The 27598-nt window shown below is 47.7% G+C and overlaps 1 protein-coding gene across 2 annotated transcripts in view; it reads right to left on the reverse strand.

Annotated features, from left to right (window-relative positions):
* LOC135054612 (gastrula zinc finger protein XlCGF26.1-like) overlaps positions 1–27598 on the reverse strand; it is a 48416-nt gene that overhangs the window by 13368 nt on the left and 7450 nt on the right. For both annotated transcript variants that reach the window (XM_063957806.1, XM_063957807.1), the window contains exons 2-6: positions 13696–13844; positions 5778–5918; positions 3609–3687; positions 3385–3482; positions 2969–3233 (exon numbers count right to left, since the gene is read on the reverse strand). In XM_063957806.1, coding sequence (XP_063813876.1) covers positions 2969–3233; positions 3385–3482; positions 3609–3687; positions 5778–5918; positions 13696–13773 — 661 coding nt within the window. In that variant the 5' untranslated portion in view covers positions 13774–13844. The remainder of the gene's footprint in view (positions 1–2968; positions 3234–3384; positions 3483–3608; positions 3688–5777; positions 5919–13695; positions 13845–27598) is intronic.

Below are 27598 nucleotides of genomic sequence, written 5' to 3' on the forward strand. Positions count from 1 at the left end.
CCGTCGGTAATGTGACCACCGGTTACATAACTACATCCCCACAAAACTGCTCTAAAACTCTCAAATTTAGAGGTGTTTTTTTTTTTTTGCCCGAGTTTGTTTACGACAATGTTACACAACAATAAGAAACTTTTCAAGCACATTTGCAATAAACACTTTTCAATTTTTGCCACTTTAATTTTTGAACTCTTCATTGACACTTCCGGGGGGGGGGGGGGGGGGGGCCGGAACCCCTGTAAAAATGCTCCACGTACGGTACATGTCATTTTTACATAATTTTTCCCGGGAAACGTGCACAAGCAGTTCCAGCTGACTGGCTTTGAGGGCGTGGCTCTTGAAGCTTCACTCCTAAGGGCCAAAAGATTTTCTGAGGCGGTCATTCAAACTATGTTGAAGCCCGTAAACCGGCTTTGGCTCGGATTTATTATAGGGTCTGGAATTCTTACTTCACCTGATGTGTGGCTAAGAATTATGATGCATACAAGTTCAGCACGGCCAGACTTTTGGCTTTTCTGCAACAAGGCCTAGATTTAGGTCTCCGTCTGGCCTCCCTCAAGGTTCATATATCTGCCTTGTCAGTGTGGTTTTAAAGAAAAATTGTGTCTCTTCCTGACATTCATACTTTCACTCAGGGTGTTTTAGGGATTCAGCCTCCCTATGTCCCTCCTGTGGCTCCAAGGGATCTGTCTATTGTTCTCGATGCCCTACAAGAGTCTCCATTTGAACCTCTGGAGTCTGTGGACCTTAAATGTCTTACCCTTAAGGTCGTGTTTCTGCTGGCTATTGTGTCTGCTAGGAGGGTGTCAGACTTAGACGCTTTGTCATGTCTTTCACCCTTTCTGATTTTTCATTGTGACCGTGCAATTCTTCGAACTCACCCCGGGTTATCTACCTAAGGTGGTGTCCTCGTTCCACCTTAACCAAGAGATTGTGGTTCTGGCCTTTATCTCTCCCTGTTTATCCTCCAAAGAGCAGTCTTTGGATGCAGTAGAAGCTCTCCGTATATATGTTGCGAGGACTGCCTCCATCAGGAGGTCAGATTCTCTTTTTGTCCTTTTTGGTTTTCACAAACGTGGCAGGCCTGCGAATAAGCAAACTTTGGCCAGACGGATTAGAATGGTGATTGCACAAGCTTATGCGCAGTCTGGACTCCCAGCTCCTGCTGCTATCAAGGCCCATTCTACTCGGTCTTTTGGACCTTCTTGGGCGGCCCCCGTGGCGCGTCCAAAGAACAATTGTGCAAGGCGGCTACGTGGTCCCCAGTGAACACGTTCATCAGGTTCTATGCCTTTGATACTTCCACCTCCCAGGATGCCGGGTTCCTGTGCCCGCTACAGTGTGTCCCCTCCCATGAGGAACTACTTTAGGACATCCCCGATGTTATTCTCTCTGGAATACCAGTGTACCTCGCTGCAGAAAAGGAGATTTATGGTAAGAATTACCATAGTTAAATATCTTTCTGCGAGGTACACTGGATTCCACAGGGCGCCCACCCTGACACACTTAGCTTCTTTGGGTTTGTATGGCATTAGCCGCTGGTCCCTTCTCCTGTCGTGAGAATGTGGTTCTCTGTGGCCAACATCTACCGTCTCTCTTACCTGCTACTGCATTGGACTGGTTAACAAACTGAGCTTGTGCCTGGAGGAGGGGATATAGAGGAGGCGGTGCAGTGCATATTGGGAACAGTCAAAGCTTTAGCCTGTTGGTGCCTCGGATCAAGATCCAACTCTACAACCAGATGTTATTCCCTGTGGAATCCAGGGTACATCGCAGAAAGAGATTTAACAATGGTAAGTCTTACCATAAATCTCCTTTTATCATAGGAATATCTTTCACATTTCAGCAAATAACAGTTTCTGTTAACTTACCAGGACTAGGTGGGGATGCTGGGCGGTCTGTGTCCACTATATGCACTCCTGGGAGGACCTTCGGGGGGATGATTTGTTTGAACTCCTCTTCGAAGGCCATGCAGTGGACCGGTGGGGCTTGTACTCCTCCTGTCCTGAGACTTTGGTGGCGCTCCTCATCCATCTTGCCCTTCAGGACCATCTTGGTGTCTCCATATCTCTTCTTCAGGTCCCGACGGCAGAAACAGACCGCATTAACCATGCCCTGGATCGACCTCCACATAGCCTTCTTCTGGGATGCAGGAGTCCTGTACGCCTGTTCACCCAGCAGGCGTGGGTACACTTGCACCATGGTATGGACTAGAGTGCAGTTCTCAAACAAATACCTTACACTGCGCACAGTCCTGGTCCTGCCATGTGCTGATATTCCAGCCTCTTCATCCTCGTCCTCCTCAGTATCCTCCTCAGCTGTCTCTTGCATCTCCTTCTCCTCTCCTGCCTCTATGTCAGACACAGGCTGCTGCTGGGACATGGCTTCCTCTACCAGCCTCCTCCTACTCTCTCTACCCATTTGCCTGGATGCCATGCCTACTCAGAAAATGCCAACCACTGCTATCTCCTCACTCTTAAACCACCTGCTCTTCTCAAAAACGCCTACAACCTTTCAAAGGATAAAATGAAGGGTGTGTGGTTAATATAGGATGTGTGATTCTTTAATCATGTGAATTTTGAGGGCCAATGGGTAACTCTCTCTCGCAACTGTGTACTAAAAAATGCATTCAGATAGGTCAGAAAATGATGCACATACATTTAAGACGCATTCCGGTTGGTCCGTAAATATCAGACGTTTTCTAGTCTAAATACCTCAACACCTCAGATCAGAGATGATAAAGACGCAAAATAGTTGCATGCCAATACATTTGCCCAAGTTCCGGAAAATAGACGCACATTTGTAATGTCCGTTGCGATGCGTTCATTTACCGGGCAGCATTATCGGCTTCAATTACATGCCGGACATAGTGTCTATGAGCCAATGGTGATCCCCCACAATGCAGATATTCCGTCTTGGAGAGCGGCAACACCATCACAAATCTGTTCTGTAATAAGTGTTTATTACTCACCTGTGCTGATATCTGTAGGTATTTCCTCCTCCTTACACTGCTGATCACTCCCCACATGCATCTCTTCTTCTTCTTCTTCTTCATCTATAACTTCTACCTTCATATCAGTCACATATGTCTCTTCTTCTCCCTCTATATCTTCTGCCTTCATATCAGTCACATACGTCTCTTCTTCTCCCTCTGTATCTTCTGCCTTCATATCAGTCACATACGTCTCTTCTTCTCCATCTATATCTTCTATCTTAAAATAAGTAACATACTCGCCCTAATACACAAAAAATGTAAATAACATCTTACTAATAAATGGTCACTGAGCTAAGCAGTATAATATCACTGTGTAAGAAACACACAGACGCATTACACATCGTATAGCGACAGTCACTTTGGTATTTGGAGAAACACTCAATCCCACCTACCTGATCCTCCTGTGGGATCCTGTGATTCTCCTCTGTACAATCCTGGGAATACAGAGGACTGGGACATCTCTCTGGGGTATCTCTGTTACTGGGTCCATCTGTAGGAGACACACAGTGACTGAGTACAGTGTATATATGTGATTATCAGATGATGTGTGTATATAGGGACCCCCATACCTGCTCTCCCCTGTACAATACATGACAGTCTCCTGTCTCTCACTTACCCAGTGATGTGAGGGGCCGGTGATTCTCCATCATCACGTCCTTGTACAGACCCCTGTGTTCCTCTATATACTCCCTCTCCTGCATGGAGACATAGACAGTGACATCCTGACACCTTATAGGAACCTGACACACACAGTGATACAGTCATCACCCAGACACGTCCCCTGGTGTTACTGTATAATGTCCTATTCCCAGCAGTCACCTCTCCAGTCATCACCCAGACACATCCCCTGGTGTTACCGTATAATGTCCCATTCCCAGCAGTCACCTCTCCAGTCATCACCCAGACACGTCCCCTGGTGTTACTGTATAATGTCCCATCCCCAGCAGTCACCTCTCCAGTCATCACCCAGACACATCCCCTGGTGCTACTGTATAATGCCCCATTCCCAGCAGTCACCTCTCCAGTCATCACCCAGACACGTCCCCTGGTGTTACTGTATAATGTCCCATCCCCAGCAGTCACCTCTCCAGTCATCACCCAGACACATCCCCTTATGTTACTGTATAATGCCCCATTCCCAGCAGTCACCTCTCCAGTCATCACCCAGACACGTGCCCTGGTGTTACTGTATAATGTCCCATTCCCAGCAGTCATCTCTCCAGTCATCACCCAGACACATCCCCTGGTGTTACTGTATAATGCCCCATTCCCAGCAGTCACCTCTCCAGTCATCACCCAGGCACATCCCCTGGTGTTACTGTATAATGCCCCATTCCCAGCAGTCACCTCTACAGTCAGCATCCAGACACGTCACCTGATGTTACTGTACAATGCCCCATTCCTAGCAGTCACTTCTCCGGTCATCACCCAGACACGTCCCCTGGTGTTACTGTATAATGTCCCATTCCCAGCAGTCACTTCTCCAGTCATCACCCAGACACATCCCCTGGTGTTACTGTATAATGTCCCATTCCCAGCAGTCACCTCTCCAGTCATCACCCAGACACATCCCCTGGTGTTACTGTATAATGCCCCATTCCCAGCAGTCACCTCTACAGTCAGCATCCAGACACATCCCCTGGTGTTACTGTATAATGCCCCATTCCCAGCAGTCACCTCTCCAGTTATCACCCAGACACGTCCCCTGGTGTTACTGTATAATGTCCCATTCCCAGCAGTCACCTCTCCAGTCATCACCCAGACACATCCCCTGGTGTTACTGTATAATGTCCCATTCCCAGCAGTCACCTCTCCAGTCATCACCCAGACACATCCCCTGGTGTTACTGTATAATATCCCATTCCCAGCAGTCACCTCTCCAGTCATCACCCAGACACGTCCCCTGGTGTTACTGTATAATGTCCCATTCCCAGCAGCCCCCTCTCCAGTCATCACCCAGACACATCCCCTGGTGTTACTGTATAATGTCCCATTCCCAGCAGTCACCCCTCCAGTCATCACCCAGACACGTCCCCTGGTGTTACTGTATAATGTCCCATTCCCAGCAGTCACCTCTCCAGTCATCACCCAGACACGTCCCCTGGTGTTACTGTATAATGTCCCATTCCCAGCAGTCACTTCTCCAGTCATCACCCAGACACGTCCCCTGGTGTTACTGTATAATGTCCCATTCCCAGCAGTCACCTCTCCAGTCATCACCTAGACACATCCCCTGGTGTTACTGTATAATGTCCCATTCCCAGCAGTCACCTCTCCAGTCATCACCTAGACACATCCCCCGGTGTTACTGTATAATGTCCCATTCCCAGCAGTCGCCTCTCCAGTCATCACCCAGACACATCCCCTGGTGTTACTGTATAATGTCCCATTCCCAGCAATCACCTCTCCAGTCATCACCCAGACACATCCCCTGGTGTTACTGTATAATGTCCCATTCCCAGCAGTCACCTCTCCAGTCATCACCCAGACACGTCCCCAGTGTTACTGTATAATGTCCCATTTCCAGCAGTCACCACACAGACACATCCCCTGGTGTTACTGTATAATGTCCTATTCCCAGCAGTCACTTCTCCAGTCATCACCCAGACACGTCCCCGGTGTTACTGTATAATGTCCCATTCCCAGCAGTCACCTCTCCAGTCATCACCCAGACACATCCCCTGGTGTTACTGTATAATATCCCATTCCCAGCAGTCACCTCTCCAGTCATCACCCAGACACGTCCCCTGGTGTTACTGTATAATGTCCCATTGCCAGCAGTCACCTCTACAGTCAGCAGCTGAATGATCTTGTTGGTGAGATCCAGGATCTTCTGGTCATTGTGTCTCTCGTGTAACAGTGAGTGAGGTGGAGGCACAGTGATGGAGGGACAGCAGGAAAGTGTCTTCTTTACTACTTTATACTCCTGTGTATTTAGAGAGACAACATAGAAAAATGAATAAAAAGTATTTTTTATGATAAAAAATAAATAAAAATAATACAACTGTGTAACTTATAAGGGGGACAGCGCTGCAGGAGAGGTAGGCTGTAAGACTGTAATCATATTTTTTCTATAAATGATCCCACAGAGGCTGCTGGTCACAGCTAATATTACCAGCTACATTCAAATGTACACGCCTTATATACAAAACTTCTACGGAATGTTTCTGTAATATGTCTGACTGGTTGCATCCTAGACACCAGAGTCACAAGGAGAGGAGCCTTCCAGATCCCCTCACCTCCCCAGTCATGTTCCTGTTTTATTACTATAGATATTAGTGATGTCACTGTGACGCTCACAGATCCCCTCAAATCCCCAGTCATGTCCCTGTATTATTACTATAGATGTGATGCCACTGTGATGCTCCCAGATCCCCTCACCTCCCCAGTCATGTCCCTGTATTATTACTATAGATATAAGTGATGTCACTGTGACTCTCCCAGATCCTCTCACCTCCCCAGTCATGTCCCTGTATTATTACTATAGATAAGATGCCACTGTGATGCTCCCAGATCCCCTCACCTCCCCAATCATGTTCCTGTATTATTACTATAAAGTGACATCACTGTGACACTCCCAGATCCCCTCACCTCCCCAGTCATGTCCCTGTATTATTACTATAGATATAAGTGATGTCACTGTGACCCTTCCAGATTCCCTCATCTCCCCAGTCATGTCCCTGTATTATTACTGTAGATATAAGTGATGTCACTGACACTAGAACAATATTTGAAGCGTCTATGTTGTTAATATAAAAGTAAGAATAAATAAGCTGCGTTTCCGAATTCCGATGTTCATCTTCTATAAAGGGGTTGTGCTGATCCCCTAAAAATAATATAGCTCAAAAGAATGGAGGTTTATAGTGGCACTCATAGGATCAGACACACGGTTTAAAAAATATGTCCCTGGAGCCTAAAGATATTTAAAAAATGATACATTTATTTTACAAACAAATCAAACATACTTAATACGGGCGTGGCCACGGCGGTAAGAGGGTAGGGAGCGGGACGCAGGAGCTTTCCGGGACATTAATCCTGACCCTAATCCTGGGCCCTTCCAGAAGCTGACTTGCGGCTGCTGCCGCCTTCGGGCTCCCTGGGGCAGCGGCGGGCGTCACCGGACAGCTCCCGCGGGTGTCTCCAGCCCGCGCCGGCCGCCGCTCACAACCCCGGCTTCGATTTGCGGAGCACCGCCGTGCTGCCGCGGGCGCAAACCCGCGGTGAAGATTGCAGCCGACAACAGCCTGGGGTGACTGGCGCCCCCTGGAGCTTGTACCTGGTTGCTCCTGATCCCCTGGTGCCTGGGCTTGGAGTCTCTGAGGGAGGAGGGGTGAGGCTGTGGGCCCGGTGGCCATCTTGGAGACAGCTCTCTATACAAATCCCCACTGCACTGTCACTGAGGGGGCTGCAGGGCTGAATGTAGTGACCCTGGACACATTGCCCTGCCTTTCACAGCTCTAGTCCTTATTACAATATATATCCTAGGGTCTCCTCCCCCCTAATCTGGAAGACCTCAGCAGCCCTCTGCAGCGGTCTGTGTCCGCAGTCTCTCAGCAAGTTACGACGATGCAAACTAAACTCCTGGATATGGAGGGCCGCCTCCGCAGAAACAATGAGAGTTGTGGGCCTGCCTGAAAAGGAAGAGGGGGCACATCCTGAGGACTTTCTGGAGTCCTGGCTCAAAGAGGCACATGGTGCAGACTCCTTTACATCCCAGCTTGCGGTGGAGCGAGCTCACAGGGTACCTTTCCAGCCTTTGCCCCCAGGTGCCCCACCACGAACATTTATTGCCAAATGTTTGCATTATAAAGACCGGGGCTCTGTCTTGCGTCTGGGCCGCGCGAATGACCCCCTGCTTTGGAATGGTGTCAGAGTGTCGGCATTTCCAGACTTTGCGGCGGATGTCCAAAAAGATCGGGCCCAAATCCTGCCCATGAAGCGGCGTCTGTGACCTGAATCTCCCCTGTTCGATGCGGTTTCCCTCCAGGCTGTGTGTGGTGGCGGGCGGGGAAACCAAATTCTTCAGCTCTCCGAGGGAAGCGGAGGCCTGGCTGTACAGATATGCTCCGGGTGTCCGTCAGCTGGCTCCGGCCTGACACTCAGGTTTGTCCTTACGCGGGCCTAAAGTATGCAAGTTTATGTCCGGGGACCACCCTCTTGCTCTAATGGGTCTGGACTTTGCTGCGTAGTGTTATGTACGCATAGGTTTTTTTTTACATTGATATTCTAGGTCTACGCATAGGTTTGCCGTAGGCTTTTGGATCTCCAGGGATAGAGTTTTGTTAGGGATATGTGTATACCACAGTTCGGGGAGGTATACGGGGAGGGGGGGGGGGGATGTTGTGGAGTTGCTGTTTGTTTTTCTCTAGGATTTTTTTTTTTTTTTAGTTTATTGTTTTCAATATATTTGCATATCAAATTGTGGGCTGACGTTGTGTTATTCTGTGGGATTGGCTTGCGGCTCGGGGTCTGCGGACGGCATGGGTTACGGGATAAAGCTTTATATAAGCGGGTGGGTGCCTGGATACATTTGATAATGGGGCTTCCTCTCCACCCTGCGGGGTCTTTGTGCGATGTGTCCCAGATGGCAATAAGGCCGACATGCCTGCCTTAAAACTTTTGGCGTGGAATGTCCGGGGCATTAACAATAGAGTAAAGCGTTCCCTGGTACTTAAAATTATTAGGAAATATGGCTCGGACATTGTTTGCCTGAGTGAAACTCACCTAGAGGGAAATAGACTGTTGTCGCTCCGCAGACCTCGGGTGGGATGGGCATATCATTCCTCTCACTCCTCCTTTTCTCGAGGGGTGTCGGTCATGATAAAAAAAGAACTGTCCAGTTTGAATTAATCACGGTAAATACTGACCCTTATGGCAGGTTTGTGTTTCTGGAATGCAAATTGAACTCCCGTAATTTTTACCTTCTGTCTGTATATGTTCCTCCACCATTCTCGTATGACGTTTTGCAAAAAGCTGCCTCATTTATTGCCTCTTCTCCTCATAACCCTGTTATTTGTTTGGTGGACTTTAATAATGTGTTAGACGTTTCCCTGGATAGATGGAAGTCTCCTCAGGCTCCCGGGGCGGAGGGTGGCCCATCTAAATCTAAATTTGCGTACTTTCTGGATAACATGCAGTGGGTGGACGCCTGGAGGGTTCGGTATCCTACGCTTAGGCAGTTATGTTTTTCGAGCACGCATGGCTCATTCTCCAGAACTGACCTGGCCCTGGTCTCACCCGAGCTTTTACCTAGAATCTCGGATGTGCATTATGAGGCACGGGGGGGTTTATGAAAATTCACCCCTGATGTTATCTTTAGACGTGGAGTGCCAGGGGGGACAGTCATATTGGAAGTTACATCCGTCCTGGTTGGCAGACATAGCGCAGATGTTTCTCTCATATTTTAAAGGGGTATATGAATCTCAGCTGACGTGCTCCATGGAAGACTTGGACTTGTATTTGAATAATATACCCCTCTCCAAACTTTCCCCCGAGGCTAGAGACATGTTGGACGCTCCTTTGACGTTAGAAGAGGTAACTGCGGCAGTGGGCTTGTCTCCTAAAAGCAAGTCTCCGGGAAGCGATGGTATTCCCACTGAGCTGTACAAACAGTACATACAGTTCTTTGGCCCTAAGTTGTATGATATGTATACGGATATATTTACCACTAATCAACTTCCTCCCTCAATGTCCGAGGCTGTTATTATAGTGTTACCGAAGCCTGGTAAGGCCCCCAGACTCTTAGAGGCCGATTTCTCTCATTCCTACCAATGCCAAGATCCTGGCAAAAATTTTGGCAGTCCGGCTCAACTCGGTTATTACATCCATGATACATGAGGACCAATCTGGCTTTATGCCATGAAAGTCCCCGTCCATCAACCTGCGCAGACTGTACACTATTCTGCAAGCTCCTCGTGACTTCCCCTCGGACTCGGTCGTGGTCTCATTGGATGCGGCTAAGGCATTCGACAGTGCTGAATGGTCCTATCTGTGGGGAGTCATGACCTGTATGGGCTTTGGCCCTAATTATATACAATGGATCAGATTGCTATATCAAAGTCCATGCATCAGGATCTTGGTAAACGGATACATTTCCTCCTCTTTTACTTTGTCTCAGGGTACCAGACAAGGATGCCCCCTCTCCCCTGCCCTATTTGCCATAGCCATTGAGCCTTTGGCTTGCCTGATCAGGACGCACCCAGACATTGGGGGAATCGCTACAGGCCCCTGCATAGACAAAATAGCTCTTTATGCAGACGACCTGCTGTTATTCCTACGTGATTACGCTACAGACATGCCTATTGTGCTGCAGGTCATTGAGAAATTTGGCAGCTTCTCTGGTCTCCGTATCAACTGGTCCAAATCATTTATTATGCCCGTTATTGGTTCTTCTCCCCAAGTCCCAAAGCTATCCCTGCTGCTATGCTGGACAGGCCAGTTTAAATATCTTGGAATCCAAGTTACTAATGTCCCGCCGGATTTTATACCTTTGAACCTTGACCCACTCATGCAACTGATTGTGCGTAAGTTGAGAGCTTGGTGTAAACGCCCGCTGACAGTGACGGGTAGGGTTAGCCTCATTAAAATGATAATTTTGCCCAAACTATTGTATATTCTTTTGCAAACCCCTGTGTACATCTTCCCGGCCTTCTTTAGGAAATTGAATAGTATATCATCGTCCTTGGTATGGTCCAACAATAGGCCTGGAATAAGGCTGAATACCCTCACTCGACAAAAAACTGATGGTGGCTTGGCCCTGCCCAACTTTCAATTATATTATTATGCGGCACAGTTGTCACATATTAGCACTTGGATCCGGGATGGAGAAGCTGGTACTTTATATTGGGCGTTCCTCAGGTGCTACTATCCCGGTCTTTCTCCAGCGCAGGTTTTGCTGGGAGGGAGTGCTTCCCGGTTCTCTCCCCCTATCGTTTTTCAGGCCATGAAGATCTGGCTAGCATTGAAGGGTTTGCTCGGGTACGATGGTATCGACCTGGATACTCCCCTCTGGCACTCCGCTTTGTTTCCTGAGCTGGGGTCCCTGGAGGGTGGGGTAGTGTGAGCACCGTACTCCATAGTTTCCATATCCCAGCTGTATAGTGATGGCATATTGAAATCGTTTCAGCAACTAAAGGAAGAGTTTGGTCTAGCAGGCTCTTACTTTTATAGATTTCTTCAACTCTTTCACGCCTTGCAGTCACAGTTCAGGGATTCTCCCCCGCTGTTCCTCTCCTTCACCATAAAGACTTTTTTAAAGACACTGGGATGAGTTAAGGTGAGATCCTTCACTTACTCGTACCTTCTTAAAACATTTCACGCAGACTCTCTCTCTCGAGCCTTCATGAGCGCTGGGAGAGTGATCTGGGCCCCATGGGCGAGGAGGACTGGGAAGAAGCGCTGGGGTACCCATGTATGGTCACTAAATCACTAAGGTTTCAACAAATACAACTCTTCATTTTGCACAGATCATATAGGACGCCGGATAGGTTGGCCAGGTTTGGGGTTGGCAATGTAGCTGCCTGCCCTAAATGCGGGGCTGCTGGGGGATCCTTCTGGCACCTTGTGTGGGAGTGTCCATCCTTGCAGGCGTTCTGGGCTGGGGTCGGGTCGATTCTGGAACACACAGGGACACCAGGAGGCATGCTGACCCCGTGATTCTGTATTTTGGGAGTGGGAAGTTATGATCCCGGGCCTAGGTGGGAGGGACTCTATTCTCGCAGTATTTGCCCCCTGGCCAAGGTGTCTATTGCACAGACGTGGATTGCCTCACATTCCCCTTCGTTATCTGCCTTTAAGGCCCTGGTGAACGATACCCTTTTGAAAGACCGCTATGTATATCTGAAACATAATGCCACTTCTAAATAAGAGAAAATATGGTCCCCTTGGATTGACTCTGCCTATTCCTCCCCTGCTCTTAAGATTGGGTTACACTGAGCCCTAATGGCGGTGCGCTCTCCGGGTTTTGCGATGCCGAGCTGGGCTAATGCGTAATGCTCATCTTCCATAGTTGTGTCGATTTAGGATTATTATGCTTTTAGTTTTTCTATGTGTAGGTTTGTTTAGTTTCTTACTTTTTTTTTCTTTTCTTCTCCAGTGTTTTTATTTTATTTTTGTAGGCTATACTAAAGCCTACTAGTTGGGAACCAGGGAGAAAATTTTAAATGTTATGTATGTTGATGATAATCTGTTTACAGACATCAGAAATAATGTGTATTGCGGCTTTGGCAGACACTGGGATTTGTACAATTCAGAAATGTTTCCTCTTACTCCTAGCGATCGGGGTGATAATTTGTTCAGAATAATGGGTAACGCCAACTTTGTATTCCAGTGTACACTGAAATGTCTAACGATACTTTCTTGAATAAATGTACTCTATTCAAACCCGCCCTTCCCCAAAAAAAACCAAAACACATACTTAATACACCTATGAATAGGAATAAAACTCAATTCAGTGGCAATTAAAACAAGTTTGTATCAAGCCACCAGGTTAATAATATCTCTAAGAGAACGGTATTAGACGATCATTAATTAAAAGTCTGAAATAGTTGGAATCCAGTGATACTTGTGTGGTATATAATTCCGAAGCACTTGACTTATAGTAACAGTCAGAATTGATACAATTTTTGTAGCAAGCGCCGCCAGAGATTCCGCACTAGGATACAATGTATCAGCGAGCCCAGTAAAGTTAGATAACAAGCGCTATGTAGGCAGGATTGACTGACCCCAGGCGTCCTCGGGTTGAATTACACACGGGGATACTGTCTGCAGCTGTGACAGAGCGATAGCCCGGTTCCTTGTAGCTTGTGATTCAAGACTGGACAATCGGTGCTGCTGCCTGGTAATGTTGCAGAATAGGCACGGCAGACACCTGAAGCAGATTGAATGGGACTTGTTGCAGGTCCTGTTGATGGACTTGGCAGCGTCGGTTGTTAAAGCTGAGTGGGGCACGGCGGACACCAGAGTCACACTGGGACTTGAAGCAGGGTCCCGTTATTTGATAAGGCTGCGGCATCTTTGCAGTCTCGGCAGTGCACTGGTATAGAAACGGTTCACTGGTATAAGAAGTTACATTTTATACTAGCGCCGAATCTCTGGCGGCGCTTCCTACAAAAATTGTATCAATTCTGACTGTTACTATAAGTCAAGTGCTTCGGAATTATATACCACACAAGTATCACTGAATTCCAACTATTTCATACTTTTAATTAATGATTGTCTAATACCGTTCGTTTAGGAATATTATCAACCTGTTGTCACCGTGACCCAGATCTCCTCACCTCCCCAGTCATGTCCCTGTATTATTACTATAGATATGTGACGTCACTATGACACTCCCAGATCCCTTCACCTCTCCAGTCATGTCCCTGTATTATTACTATAGATATAAGTGATGTCACTGTGACACTCCCAGGTCCCCTCACCTCCCGTCATGTCCCTGTATTATTACTATAGATATTAGTTGTGACACTGCCAGATCCCCTCACCTCCCCAGTCATGTCCCTGTATTACTACTATAGATATAAGTTGTGTCACTGTGACACTCCCAGATCCCCTCACCTCCCCAGTCATGTCCCTGTATTATTACTATAGATATAAGTGATGTCACTGTATCGCTCCCAGATCCCCTCACCTCCCCAGTCATGTCCCTGTATTATTACTATAGATATAAGTTGTGTCACTGTGACACTCCCAGATCCCCTCACCTCCCCAGTCAGTAGGTAGATAATCTCCAGGGTGAGATTTAGTATCCTCTCAGACATATGACTGCTGTCTTTATCCATCCTCAGGAAATCAGAGATCGGTCTCCGGACACTTCTAGTACAGATGCTTCAGTTCCTCACGGCTTGGTTGTCTATGAACAAATATAAATAATTATAATAAACACCAAAGAGTACACCTATACATCATCCTCTTGCCCAGAGCCATACAGCCCTGGTCAGTATTTCTCAGATGTTCTATTGGACGAACGCAGGAATAAGGTACAAAATACCCAGGGGTATTCGGGCGCTGTGAGGCGAGGTGCTTGGCTAAGCAGCAGCCAGTTTTTAGGGGAGTCACTCCCTATAGGATAACAAAGAAAAGGAAAAGAAGGCTGCGCTGTCAGAGGAAAGAACAGTACCATTCACTAAGTGTGTAAATTTTAAAACAATTTATTAAAAAATAATAACTCTTTAAAAAAAACAGTATTTTGTGCCAAATAAGCCAATTATAAGCAAGAAGTGATTTTGCCAATTGTATAAGATGGATGAAGTTTACCCCAGGTAATGATTCAGGACTGATGTTTTATATTCTCTAGGATCCGTTCCACATTTTGCCCATAGATGATATGTCCAGTAAGATTCCACTGTAAAGAGTCCCTTTTAGATGGTATTATAGAGAGTCCAAATGAAAGTTCCAGATGCCGCTAGAGGGTTATTGCAATGTCCCATGTATGGTGGGTACCTCATGCAATGCGGAGATAGGATGATGCCTCTCTAGGACTCCACTGGATAGCTGGTAAGCGATGTGGGCCGGTTCGGGTCCAATTCAGGGTTGTCCGGTTCCAGAGGGTAAATGACTGACGCGTTTCGCTGCATAGACCGCGCAGCTTTTTATGCAGCGAAACGCGTCAGTCATTTACCCTCTGGAACCGGACAACCCTGAATTGGACCCGAACCAGCCCACATCGCTTACCAGCTATCCAGTGGAGTCCTAGAGAGGCACCATCCTATCTCCGCATTGCATGAGGTACCCACCATACATACAATGTCCCATGTATTTATTATTTATTTATTTATTAACAGTTTCTTATATAGCGCAGCATATTCCGTTGCGCTTTACAATTAGAACAGATTGTAAGCTTGCGAGCAGGGCCTTCCTACCTCTATGTCTGTCTGTTTTTACCCAGTTTTGTTCTATTACTGTTGTTCTAATTGTAAAGCGCAACGGAATATGCTGCGCTATATAAGAAACTGTTAATAAATAAATAAATAATAAATACATGGGACATTGTAATAACCCTCTAGCGGCATATGGAACTTTCATTTGGACTCTCTATAATACCATCTAAAAGGGACTCTTTACAGTGGAATCTAACTGGACATATCATCTATGGGCAAAATGTGGAACGGATCCTAGAGAATATAAAACATCAGTCCCGAATCATTACCTGGGGTAAACTTCATGCATCTTATACAATTGGCAAAATCACTTCTTGCTTATAATTGGCTTATTTGGCACAAAATACTGTTGTTTTTTTTAAAGAGTTATTGTTTTTTAATAAATCGTTTTAAAATTTACACACTTGGTGAATGGTACTGTTCTTTCCTCTGACAGCGCAGCCTTCTTTTCCTTCTCTTTGTTCTATTGGACGAACTTCATAATACTGGTCACGGACGTCACACAGCGATATAATGCTAATAGTAATACCAATGGTCCTGTCATGTAATTTCTTCCATTTATAATCTCCCACAAAAACATCACATAAAAATGTTCCTGCTCCAGTGATACACACTAATCATTACTATTCACAGGTCACACTAATATCACACAACTGATACACACTGATCACTATACAAAAGGTCACACTGATATCACACGCAGATCACTATACACTGGTCATACTGATATCACACACCTGATACACATTCATTACTATACACTAGAGATGAGCGGGTTCGGATGTAACGCCAGAATTAACGCCAGTTCGGTTTTATCCGGATGTTTCGTATTGGCTGTCCAAAACACGTGATGTCAGTGAGCCAATAAGATGCCGTTTTGAGAACTTAGTAAATCCGAGTAAAACCGTACCTGCTCATCTCTACTATACACAGGTCACACTATCACACAACTGATCCACACTAATCACTATACACAGGTCACACTGATATTTCTCACTTGGGTCATTCCATGTCAAATCAACACACTGATTTTTCCTCACCAGCTCAGATTTTGATATAATTTGGTATATGGAAAGCATATATGTAGTTTAAGAAAAATCCAAAATATTATTTAAATATCTTAGACTACATACTCTTCATATACCAAATTGTATCAAAATCTGAGCTGGTAAAGTAAAATCAGTGTGTGGATTTAACACAGAATAAACCCCCTCCCTCTAGGAAAGCTTTTGATTGAGCCAGGATGCCATGAGGTCGACCTCACTGATCCACCAGCTTCCGTAACATGTCCAGATGAAGGGCCCATTCGCCGGAGTGCAGATCTTGACGACTTAAGATAATCCACCTCCCAATTTTCTGCCCCGGGAATGAACACTGCAGATATTGCAGGAACATGTTTCTAAGGCCACTCTAGAATGCAAGTATTGCCAAACAACGTTGTTATCCCCCTTGCTGATTTAAATATGCCACAGATGTGGAATTGTCGGACTGTACCCATATCAGATCAGAATCCGCTTTATTGGCCTGGTATACTTACGTATACTAGGAATTTATTTGTGGTTTGCTATACAACAGCCAAGTAGGCAACAGACAAGCAGGTTGTGGGGGGGGGGGGGGGGGGGCAAGTAAAGTAATACAGATAGGTATACCTTAGGGACACAAGTGAGTTACATGTACGTCTAGTCAGTCAATGTTCAGGAGTTCAGCAGGCGGGCCGCTTGGGGAAAGTAACGTTTGAGGCTTCTGGTGGACCCAGCAGGGACGGCCCTGTAACGCCTGCCTGAAGGAAGCGCGTTAAACATGCTGTGGCCGGGGTGTAGCTGGTCCTTTACCATCTTCGTTGCCTGCTTTTTAGCTCTGGACTGGTCCTGGACTGAGGGAAAGTCGGCCCTGATGATCTTCTCTGCGGTTCCTTTTGGAGCCTGTCCCTAGCGCAGGCGGAGCCGTACCGTACGAGTATCGAGGAGCACAGTACCAACTCTACAATCGCAAAGTAGAAGAGGAGCAGAAGCTTCTGTGGGATGTTGAACTTCCTTAGTTGCCTGAGGAAGAACAACCTCTGCTGCATTTTCCCAACAGTGGTGTCAGCGTTGGACCCCCATTTAAGGTCCCAGGAGACTGTGGTCCCCAGGAACTTGAAGGTGTCCACTAGCAATACCACACTATCAGCAATCATTAATGGAGGCACACTAGCTGACTTCTTCCTGAAGTCCACTATCATCTCAACAGTTTTGGGGGTTGAGCTCAAGGTTGTTGTGGCTGAACCACTTGGTCAACTGTTCTACTGCCCGTCTATAGGCCGATTCGTCCTGGTCCTTGATGAGGCTGATGACGGTGGTGTCGTCGGTGAATTTGATTATCTTTACTGGCTGCGCCTCTGAGGTGCGGTCATTTGTGTACAGGGAGAAGAGCAGGAGTGAGAGGACACAGCCCTGAGGGGCCCCTGTACTAATGGACCATGCTTGATAGGTGAATTCACCTGCTTTCACCACTTGTGTCCTATCTGTCAGGAAGTCTACTATCCAGGAACAGGTAGCTTCTGGGACCCCTAGGCAAAGTAATTTGGGGTGGAGGATGCTGAGGACGATTGTATTGAAGGCCGAGCTCAAATTGACAAACAGGACCCTCGCGTATGTACCGGGAATGTCTAGGTGCTGTAGAATGTAGTGCAGGCCCAGGTTGACTGCATCCTGGACACACCGATTCGATCGATAGGCGTACTGTAGGGGGTCGTCACAGTTTTCAGGTGATTCAAAACCAGACACTCAAACGTTTTCATGACCACAGACATCAGTGCTATCGTCCTGTAGTCGTTCAGGTTCGTGATAGAGGGTTTCTTGGGGATCGGGACAATAGTGGACCTTTTGAGGCAGGGAGGGACTTTCTGTAGGTCCAGCGATTTGTTGAAGATCTTGGTAAATATGGGGCCGAGCTGACCCGCACATGCTCTCAGGGCAGATGGTGACACTCCATGAGGACCCAGAGCTTTCTTGGGTTTGGCCATTTTGAACAGTGCCTCCACCTCGTCTTGGGCGACTTGCAGTGCCTGGAGTTGGCCGTTGGTGTTCGGGGCATTGTAGAGGTGATGGTTTTGGACGCAGGGGACTTTTGCGAACGTACAATAAAAGTGGTTCAGCTCGTCTGCTAGGTCTTGGTGCATGGTGCTGGACTTCAATGTTTTCTTGTAGTTGGTTATGGATTGCATACCTTTCCATACAGATACGAGGTCATTGGTGGAGAGATCGTTTGTCAGCTCGTCTGAGAACCGCTTTTTTGCAAGACTGATTTCTTTAGTCAGAGAGTTCCTAGTTCGGTTGTATAGTGCTCTGTCACTGCTGCTATAGGCCTCCTCTTTGGCCGGACAAAGTTGCCTGAGCTGGGCGTTGAATCAAGCCTTGTTGTAAATGCGGTAAGTCTTGGTAGGTACACACATGTCCTCACAATAGCTGATGAAGGATGTGACAGTGTCTGTCAGGTTGTTCAGGTCGGTTGCCGAGGCTTCGTAGACCCCCCATGCCGTGCAGTCGAACCAGGCCTGGAGCTTTATATTAGCCTCGTTGGTCCATTTCTTAACAGTCTTGATGACAGGCTTAACCACTCTCAGCTTCTGTGTATAGTTAGGTAGTAGGTGGACGAGGTAGTGGTCAGATAGGCCGAGTGTAGCACGCGGGATAGACCGAAAGGCAGACTTGAGGGTAGTGTAGCAGTGGTCAAGGGTGCGCCCTTCCCTAGTGGTACACGGGACTTGTTGTTTGTACTTAGGTAGCTCCTTGCTCAGGTTAGTTCTCTTGAAGTCGCCCAGCACTATAAGAGAGTCTGGGTGTTCTATGTCGGATATGCATACGGTCAGGAGGGGCAGGGCTTCGTTCGTGCAGGTGAGGGATGTACACTCCCACAAGGACAATTGAGTCAAATTCCCAGGGGCAATAGAAGGGGTTGCAGTTGATACTTAGCATCTCCAGGTGAGGGCTACATGATTTGCCTAGGATCGTGACATTGGTGCACCATATGTCATTGATGTAGAAGCAGATGACACCACCCTTCGTTTTTCCTGGACCTTGGATCGATCAGCCCTATTGTCTGCAATATGGTCGTCCAGCCACGTCTCCATAAAAGCAGAGGACGGACGACCCTGTATTGCCTGACCCTGCACTGCTCAGAAGGAGGGAGTTTGTCCAATTTGTTTGCCAGTGAGCACACGTTCGAGAGCAGGATTGTGAAAGTGCCGACCAGTGCCCTCGCCACCTCACTAGGGCACCTGCGTGACAGCCTCTTCTCTGAACCCAGGTCCTTCTACTGGGGCCGACATGAGGGTCTCCGTCATTCTCTTTCCGGGGCCACTGATCCGCCAGTCTGTCGCCGCCCGGGCTGCAGGGGGCCACAGCCACTCAGTCATTCACTTCGGCATCCACAACGTCTGCATCCATGCTACACAGGGCAGCGAGGGCTGCAAGGGCCACTGATTTGCCCGCTGACAGGCCCGAACGTGGGGTAAGCACCGCGGGAATGCTCCAAATAAGGAGGGCTTCCCTGCTGTATTTGGTCACCGGTGGGGTAGACAAGAGCAGGGGAAGAGGGGAAACAGGTATTTTGCATAGCTCCAAGGCAGCCATCTGCGGTGCCATCTTGGATTGTAATTGCTATTGCTATAACCTATTGCTTCTCTTTAATCCAATGGGTAGATTTGAAACAAGTGATAAATAAAATAACTGTTTTTTTCTGTTGCTGATTTAGAAAATTATTCCAGGACAAAGCAGGCTTGTGGAAAGGTGTTAGAAATCCAATTCCTATTGTGTAGGTGTGAAAAATCTCAGTGTGAGAGGCATTTTAAGTAGATTTCTTGTGGGGGTAGTGATAACATGCGTCCTAGGGAATGGCTGGGGTCCTGCAATTTGAAATGAATAGTGACCCTTCAGCAATTCAGAGCCTGAATATACTGTATATTAGTTAATTAATGCAAGAAGTCAGAGTTATTTGTTGCTCAGAGAATAGAGGTGAATGATATCCAAGTTAGGGGCTGGATGGAGACAAAGATAGGTTGTAGTCCACAGTACCTTGTCTGGGATGTCCAATGTAGAGTACAGTCTATTCAAAACGGAAAGACTTCTCAGTGGAGAGATGCAGAGGTTTCAATCCAGTGTGCATCTCAGCGTAGGAATGCAATCCGTTGGTTTTGATGAGATGTCCGCTTAGAGTAGTACAAGTTAAAAGGCAAGTCCTTGGCTATTTATGATAATTCATAGGTCAGTTGTGGTGAATTTAAGCTGTTTTATGGAGATGATCAGGAGCATGCAAAAGGTGAGGCAACCATCCTGCCCCCAAGAACAGATGAATGACGCAGTTAGCTCGCAGAATATCACCCCGAGTTCCAGGACAATTATTGGTGAATGCCTTCTGGCGAGAAAACCAACCTGAAACAGCAATACCACCCCACCCCCACCCCTGTAGGCAGGCATCTGTGACCACTAAGATCCAATCCCAGATCACGAAAGGGCAACTGGCCTCGAGATGGTCGGCATTCAGCCACCATACAAGGGAGTTACGAGTCTGAGGTGAGAGACGGACCAGCTTGGATAAGTAAAGAGGAGACCATGTCCACTGAGACAGCAGGTCCAGTCGAAAACTCCTGGAGTGGAACCTGCAGAACAAATCACCTTGAAGGAGGACACCATCTTGCCCAGCAAATTGATGCATCAGTGGATTGACAGACAGTGACTGCTTTTTCAGTACCAACCAAAAAATGCACTATAAAGCCTGGATCTTTTCTGGATGAAGAAAAACCCACTGCAAGGATGTGTCGAAAATCATGCCCGGGAACAAAAGGTGTTGAGACATCAGAAGTGGACTAATGAGCTTTGAGAAATGAGAGTCTGATGAGTGAGAGCCACATGTTCTGTCAGTGACTCTGCTGATGACGGAGCCTTTATAAGAACATCAAGATAGAGGACGATGGTTATCCCCAGGGAGCAAAGATGAGCTACCATCACCTTTGCGAACACTTCAAGTGCAGATGACAGGCCGAATAAATGCTCTCCAAAATTGGAAATGGGAGTCCTATATGGCAAACTGAAGGAACGCCTGATGCGGCTCCCAAATGGAAATGTGTAGGTTTGCATCCTAAATGTCCAAATATACCTGAAGCTCCTCTGGCTTCATACTCACAATAATGGAGTGTAAGGATTCCATTTTGAAGCTGTGGAAGAGCAAATGTACATTTAACATTTTGAGATTCAAAATAGGCTGGACTGAACAGTCTGGCTTCAGAATCACAAAAAGATTTACGTTAAAAAATCGTTGAGTCCGCTGATGGACCGGAAATGGAATGATCAGAATCCAGACATTTGTCCACCGCCAGTAGTAAGGCCTTCCATTTATGTGAAGAGTCCATAAGCCGGTGGAAACAATGCAACAGGAGGAGCAGTTAAAAACTCTATTCTGTAACACATCAAAACAATTTTGCAAAGCCAAGAATCTGAAAAAGTTTGAAACCAGAGGTCTTTGAAAAGAAACAGATGAGCACCCACCACGGGAGCCCCCCAGGTGGGGAGGAAGACCGGCTTGGCTGTGGGCTTGGAATCCAGATGACAGGATGGACTGGAATGATGACCGCGCAACTTACCTCCTCTGGTAGCTGACAAGGCTCCTCTGGTTTTGGACCGAAAAGATGGTTCTAAGTAGGTCCATCTAGGAGTTAAGGTAGAGTAAAGTAGGGGAAGGTAGAAAAGTGCTCTTGCTCCTAACCCCATACCAAAAGCAATGATCTTGTCCAGCTCAGGGCCAAACAAAACCACTCCAGAAAATGGAAGGGTCTCTAGAGCACATTTTGAGTCAGCGCCTGCCTGCCAGCCACAAGACACAAACCACAACGGCCTAAGTTGAAATCCTAGAACTGATCTACCCCACATCTGGAGTCGCCTCTCCCAGGCACAAAGCAGATTAATTAATATTTTCTAATAAAGAGATAAGGTTGATCTAGAGGCCTCCAACTAGTTGCCCTGCACACTTCTCCACTGCCTTGTTTACCCATGCTGAAATTAACACAGGGCAAAGAGAAATTCTAGCCAAGGTATACATCCAAATCCTCCAAAACTTCCCCTTCTTCTCGAGAGGAGCAAGCTGAATCAGAGTCGCCCAATAGCAGCGTCAAGGGAAGATGTGTCTTCTTAGATGGTCAGCTAGTGGAAATTTCAGACGTCCTAGAAAATTCTAACAATCGTTCCAAAGAGAAGTACGCCACTATTAAGTCCTACACTGAGCAAGCGAGCCCCTGCACCCATATCGGTTCAGTGGACGACTGAAGAGACCCTCGACTAGGTCCTCTAAAAGGGTATCCAGAAGGGCTGGAGATATGTGGCAGCTCAGGATAGAGAAATCTGCCTTTAAGCAACCAATTGTTGGGTAGCTAGTCTCCACTGGTTCCAAGTCTGAGTTTCCACAGGTGGCGGAGCCATTAATGGGAAAGACATTGGGTGGAGTCACACACTGCCCCCTAGTCTGACTGTGGGTGCAAAAAAAATAAGAATTTACTCACCGGTAATTCTATTTCTCGTAGTCCATAGTGGATGCTGGGAACTCCGAAAGGACCATGGGGAATAGCGGGCTCCGAAAGAGGCTGGGCACTCTAGAAAGATTTATGACTACCTGGTGTGCACTGGCTCCTCCCACTATGACCCTCCTCCAAGCCTCAGTTAGGACACTGTGCCCGGACGAGCTGACATAATAAGGAAGGATTTTGAATCCCGGGTAAGACTCATACCAGCCACACCAATCACACCGTACAACTCGTGATACTATATCCAGTTTGACAGTATGAAAACAACTGAGCCTCTCAACAGATGGCTCAACAATAACCCGATTTAGTTAACAATAACTATGTATAAGTATTGCAGATAAACCGCACTTGGGATGGGCGCCCAGCATCCACTACGGACTACGAGAAATAGAATTACCGGTGAGTAAATTCTTATTTTCTCTGACGTCCTAGTGATGCTGGGAACTCCGAAAGGACCATGGGGATTATACCAAAGCTCCCAAACGGGCGGGAGAGTGCGGATGACTCTGCAGAGCCGAATGAGCAAACTCAAGGTCCTCCTCAGCCAGGGTATCAAACTTGTAGACTCTTGCAAAAGTGTTTGAACCCGACCAAGTAGCAGCTCGGCAAAGTTGTAAAGCCGAGACCCCTCGGGCAGCCGCCCAAGAAGAGCCCACTTTCCTTGTGGAATGGGCTTTTACAGATTTAGGGTGGGCAGTCCAGCCGCAGAATGTGCAAGTTGAATCGTGCTACAGATCCAGCGAGCAATAGTCTGCTTAGAGGCAGGAGCACCCAGCTTGTTGGGTGCATACAGGATAAATAGCGAGTCAGTTTCCCTGACTCCAGCCGTCCTGGAAACAAATATTTTCAGGGCCCTGACTACGTCTAGTAACTTGGAGTCCTCCAAGTCGCAAGTAGCCGCAGGCACCACAATAGGTTGGTTCACATGAAAAGCTGATACCACCTTAGGAAGGAATTGGGAACGAGTCAACAATTCCGCCCTATCCATATGAGAAATCAGATAAGGGCTTTTGCATGACAAAGCCGCCAATTCTGATACACGCCTGGCCGACGCCAAGGCCAACAGCATGACCACTTTCCACGTGAGGTATTATAGCTCTACGGATTTAAGTGGCTCAAACCAATGCGACTTCAGGAAATCCAACACCACGTTGAGATCCCACGGTGCCCCTGGAGGCACAAACGGGGCTGAATATGCAGCACTCCCTTAACAAAAGTCTGAACTTCAGGCAGTGAAGCCAGTTCTTTTAGGAAGAAAATGTACAGAGCCGAAATCTGGACCTTAATGGAACCAATTTTAGGCCCATAGTCACTCCTGACTGTAGGAAGTGCAGAAATCGACCCAGTTGAAATTCCTCCGTTGGGGCCTTCCTGGCCTCACACCAAGCAACATATTTTCGCCATATGCGGTGATAATGTTTTGCGGTCACCCCTTTAATAGCCTTAATCAGCGTAGGAATGACATCCTCTGGAATGCCTTTTTCCTTTAGGATCCGGTGTTCAACCGCCATGCCGTCAAACGCAGCCACGGTAAGTCTTGGAACAGACAGGGCCCCTGCTGCAGCAGGTCCTGCCTGAGCGGCAGAGGCCATGAGTCCTCTGAGATCATTTCTTGAAGTTCTGGGTACCAAGCTCTTCTTGGCCAATCCGGAACCACAAGTATAGTTCTTACTCCTCTCCATCTTATTATTCTCAGTACCTTGGGTATGAGAGGCAGAGGAGGGAACACATACACCGACTGGTACACCCCCCCGGTGTTACCAGAGCGTCCACAGCTAACGCCCGAGGGTCCCTTGACCTGGCGCAATATCTTTTTAGCTTTTTGTTGAGGCGGGACGCCATGATGTCCACCTGTGGCCTTTCCCAATGGTGTACAATCATTTGTAAGACTTCGGGATAAAGTCCCCACTCTCCCGGGTGGAGGTCGTGTCTGCAGAGAAAGTCTGCTTCCCAGTTGTCCACTCCGGGAATGAACACTGCTGACAGTGCTAACACGTGATTTTCCGCCCATCGGAGAATCCTTGTGGCTTCTGCCATCGCCATCCTGCTTCTTGTGCCGCCCTGTTGGTTTAAATGGGCGACCGCCGTGATGTTGTCTGACTGGATCAGCACCGGGTGGTGATGAAGCAGGGGTCTTGCCTGACTTAGGGCATTGTAAACGGCCCTTAGTTCCAGAATATTTATGTGTAGGGAAGTCTCCTGACTCGACCATAGTCCTTGGAAGTTTCTTCCCTGTGTGACTGCCCCCCAGCCTTGAAGGCTGGCATCCGTGGTCACCAGGACCCAGTCCTGTATGCCGAATCTGCCGCCCTCTAGAAGATGAGCACTCTGCAGCCACCACAACAGCGACACCCTGGCCCTTGGAGACAGGGTTATCAGCCGATGCATCTGAAGATGCGACCCGGACCACTTGTCCAACCGATCCCACTGGAAGATCCTTGCATGGAACCTGCCGGATGGAATTTCTTCGTAAGAAGCTACCATCTTTCCAAGGACTCGCGTGCATTGATGCACCGACACCTGTATTTATTTTAGGAGGTCTCTGACTAGAGATGACAACTCCTTGGCCTTCTCCTCCAGGAGAAACACCTTTTTTCTGTTCTGTGTCCAGAACCATACCCAGGAACAGTAGACACGTCGTAGGAACCAGCTGCGACTTTGGAATATTCAGAATCCAGCCGTGCTGTTGTAGCACTTCCCGAGATAGTGCTACTCCGACCAACAACTGCTCCCTGGACCTCGCCTTTATAAGGAGATCGTCCAAGTACGGGATAATTATAACTCCCTTTTTTCGAAGGAGTATCATCATTTCGGCCATTACCTTGGTACATACCCTCAGTGCCGGGGACAGACCACGGCAACATCTGGAATTGGTAATGACAGTCCTGTACCACAATTCTGAGGTACTCCTGGTGAGGAGGGTAAATGGGGACATGCAGGAAAGCATCCTTGATGTCCAGTGATACCATGTAATCTCCTTCGTCCAGGCTTTCAACAACCGCCCTGAGCGATTCCATTTTGAACTTGAACCTTCGTATATAAATTTTAGAATGGGTCCCACCAAACAGTTTGGTTTCGGTACCACAACATTGTGAAATAGTAACCCCGGCCTTGTTGAAGGAGGGGTACCTTGATTTTCACCTGCTGGAAGTACAGCTTGTGAATTGCCGCCAGTACTACCTTCCGAGGGCAGCAGGCAAGGCTGATGTGAGGTAACGGCGAGGGGAAGTCGCCTCGAATTCCAGCTTGTATCCCTGTGATACTACTTGCAGAACCCAGGGATCCACCTGTGAGCGAGCCCACTGGTCGCTGAAGTTCCCGAGACGCACCCCCACCGCACCTGGCTCCACCTGTGGAGCCCCAGCATCATGCGGTGGACTCAGAGGAAGCGGGGGAAGATTTTTGATCCTGGGGACTGGCTGTCTGGTGCAGCTTTTTCCCTCTTCCCTTGTCTCTGTGCAGAAGGGAAACGCCTTTGACCCGCTTGCTTTTCTGAAGCCGAAAGGACTGTACCTGATAATACGGTGCTTTCTTAGGCTGTGAGGGAACCTGAGGTAAAACATTTTTCTTCCCAGCTGTTGCTGTGGATACGAGGCCCCAGAGACCACCCCCAAACAATTCCTCACCCTTATAAAGGCAGAAACTCCATGTGCCTTTTAAAATCAGCATCACCTGTCCACTGCCGGGTCCCTAATACCCTCCTGGCAGAATGGACATTGCATTAATGCTGGATGCCAGCCGGCAAATATCCCTCTGTGCATCCCTCATATATAAGACGACGTCTTTAATATGCTCTATGATTAGCAAAATAGTACCCCTGTCGAGTTAACAATCTGACAGGGTAACAGACCACGCTGCAGCAGCACTATCCATGCTGAGGCAATCGCAGGTCTCAATATAGTACCTGAATGTGTATATACAGACTTCAGGATAGCCTCCTGCTTTCTATCAGCAGGCTCCTTTAAGGTGGCCGTATCCTAAGACGGCAGTGCCACCTTTTTTGACAAACGTGTGAGCGCCTTATCCACCCTAGGGGATATCTCCCAACGTGACCTATCCTCTGGCGGGAAAGGGTACGCCATCAGTAACTTTTTAGAAATTACCAGTTTCTTAACGGGGGAACCCACGCTTCTTCACACACTTCATTCACTCATCTGATGGGGGAACAAAACACTGGCTGCTTTTTCTCCCCAAACATAAAACCCCTTTTTAGTGGTAGTTGGGTTAATGTCAGAAATGTGTAACACATTTTTCATTGCCGAGATCATGCAACGGATGCTCCTAGTGGATTGTGTATAGGTCTCAAACTCGTCGACACTGGAGTCAGACTCCGTGTCGACATCCGTGTCTGCCATCTGAGGTAGCGTGCGTTTTTTGAGCCCCTGATGGCCTTGAAGACGCCTGGGCAGGCGCGGGCTGAGAAGCCGGCTGTCCCACGGCTGTTACGTGTCGGTTAATACCTTCCACATATCCACCCACTCTGGTGTCGACCCCGCAGGGGGTGACATCACATTTATCGGCACCTACTCAGCCTCCACATAAACCTCCTCATCAACCATGTCGACACAGCCGTACCGACACACCGCACACACACAGGGAATGCTCTGACTGAGGACAGGACCCCACAAAGTCCTTTGGGGAGACAGAGAGAGAGTATGCCAGCACACACTATAGCGCTATATAATCAGGGATTTACACTAACAGGAAGTGATTTTTCCCTATAGCTGCTTTTTATATATCTATATACATAGTTTTGCGCCTAAATTTAGTGCCCCCCCTCTCTTTTTAACCCTTGAGCCTGGGAACTGCAGGGGAGAGCCTGGGGAGCTGTCTTCCAGCTGCACTGTGAAGAGAAAATGGCGCCAGTGTGCTGAGGGAGATAGCCCTGCCCCTTTTTCGGCGGACTTCTCCCGCTTTTATATGGATATTTTGGCAGGGGATTTTACACATATATAGTCTTATTTGACTATATTATGTGTTTTTAGCCAGTCTAAGGTACTCTAATTACAGCCCAGGGCGCCCCCCCCCCCAGCGCCTTGCACCCAGTGACCGGAGTGTGGTGTGCATGGGAAGCAATGGCGCACAGCTGCAGTGCTGTGCGCTACCTTAAGGAAGACCGAAGTCTTCTACCGCCGATTTCCAGGAACATCTTCTTGCTTCTGGCTCTGCAAGGGG

The sequence above is a fragment of the Pseudophryne corroboree genome, chromosome 3 (genome assembly GCF_028390025.1).
Source record: "Pseudophryne corroboree isolate aPseCor3 chromosome 3, aPseCor3.hap2, whole genome shotgun sequence".
Lineage (NCBI taxonomy): Eukaryota > Metazoa > Chordata > Amphibia > Anura > Myobatrachidae > Pseudophryne > Pseudophryne corroboree.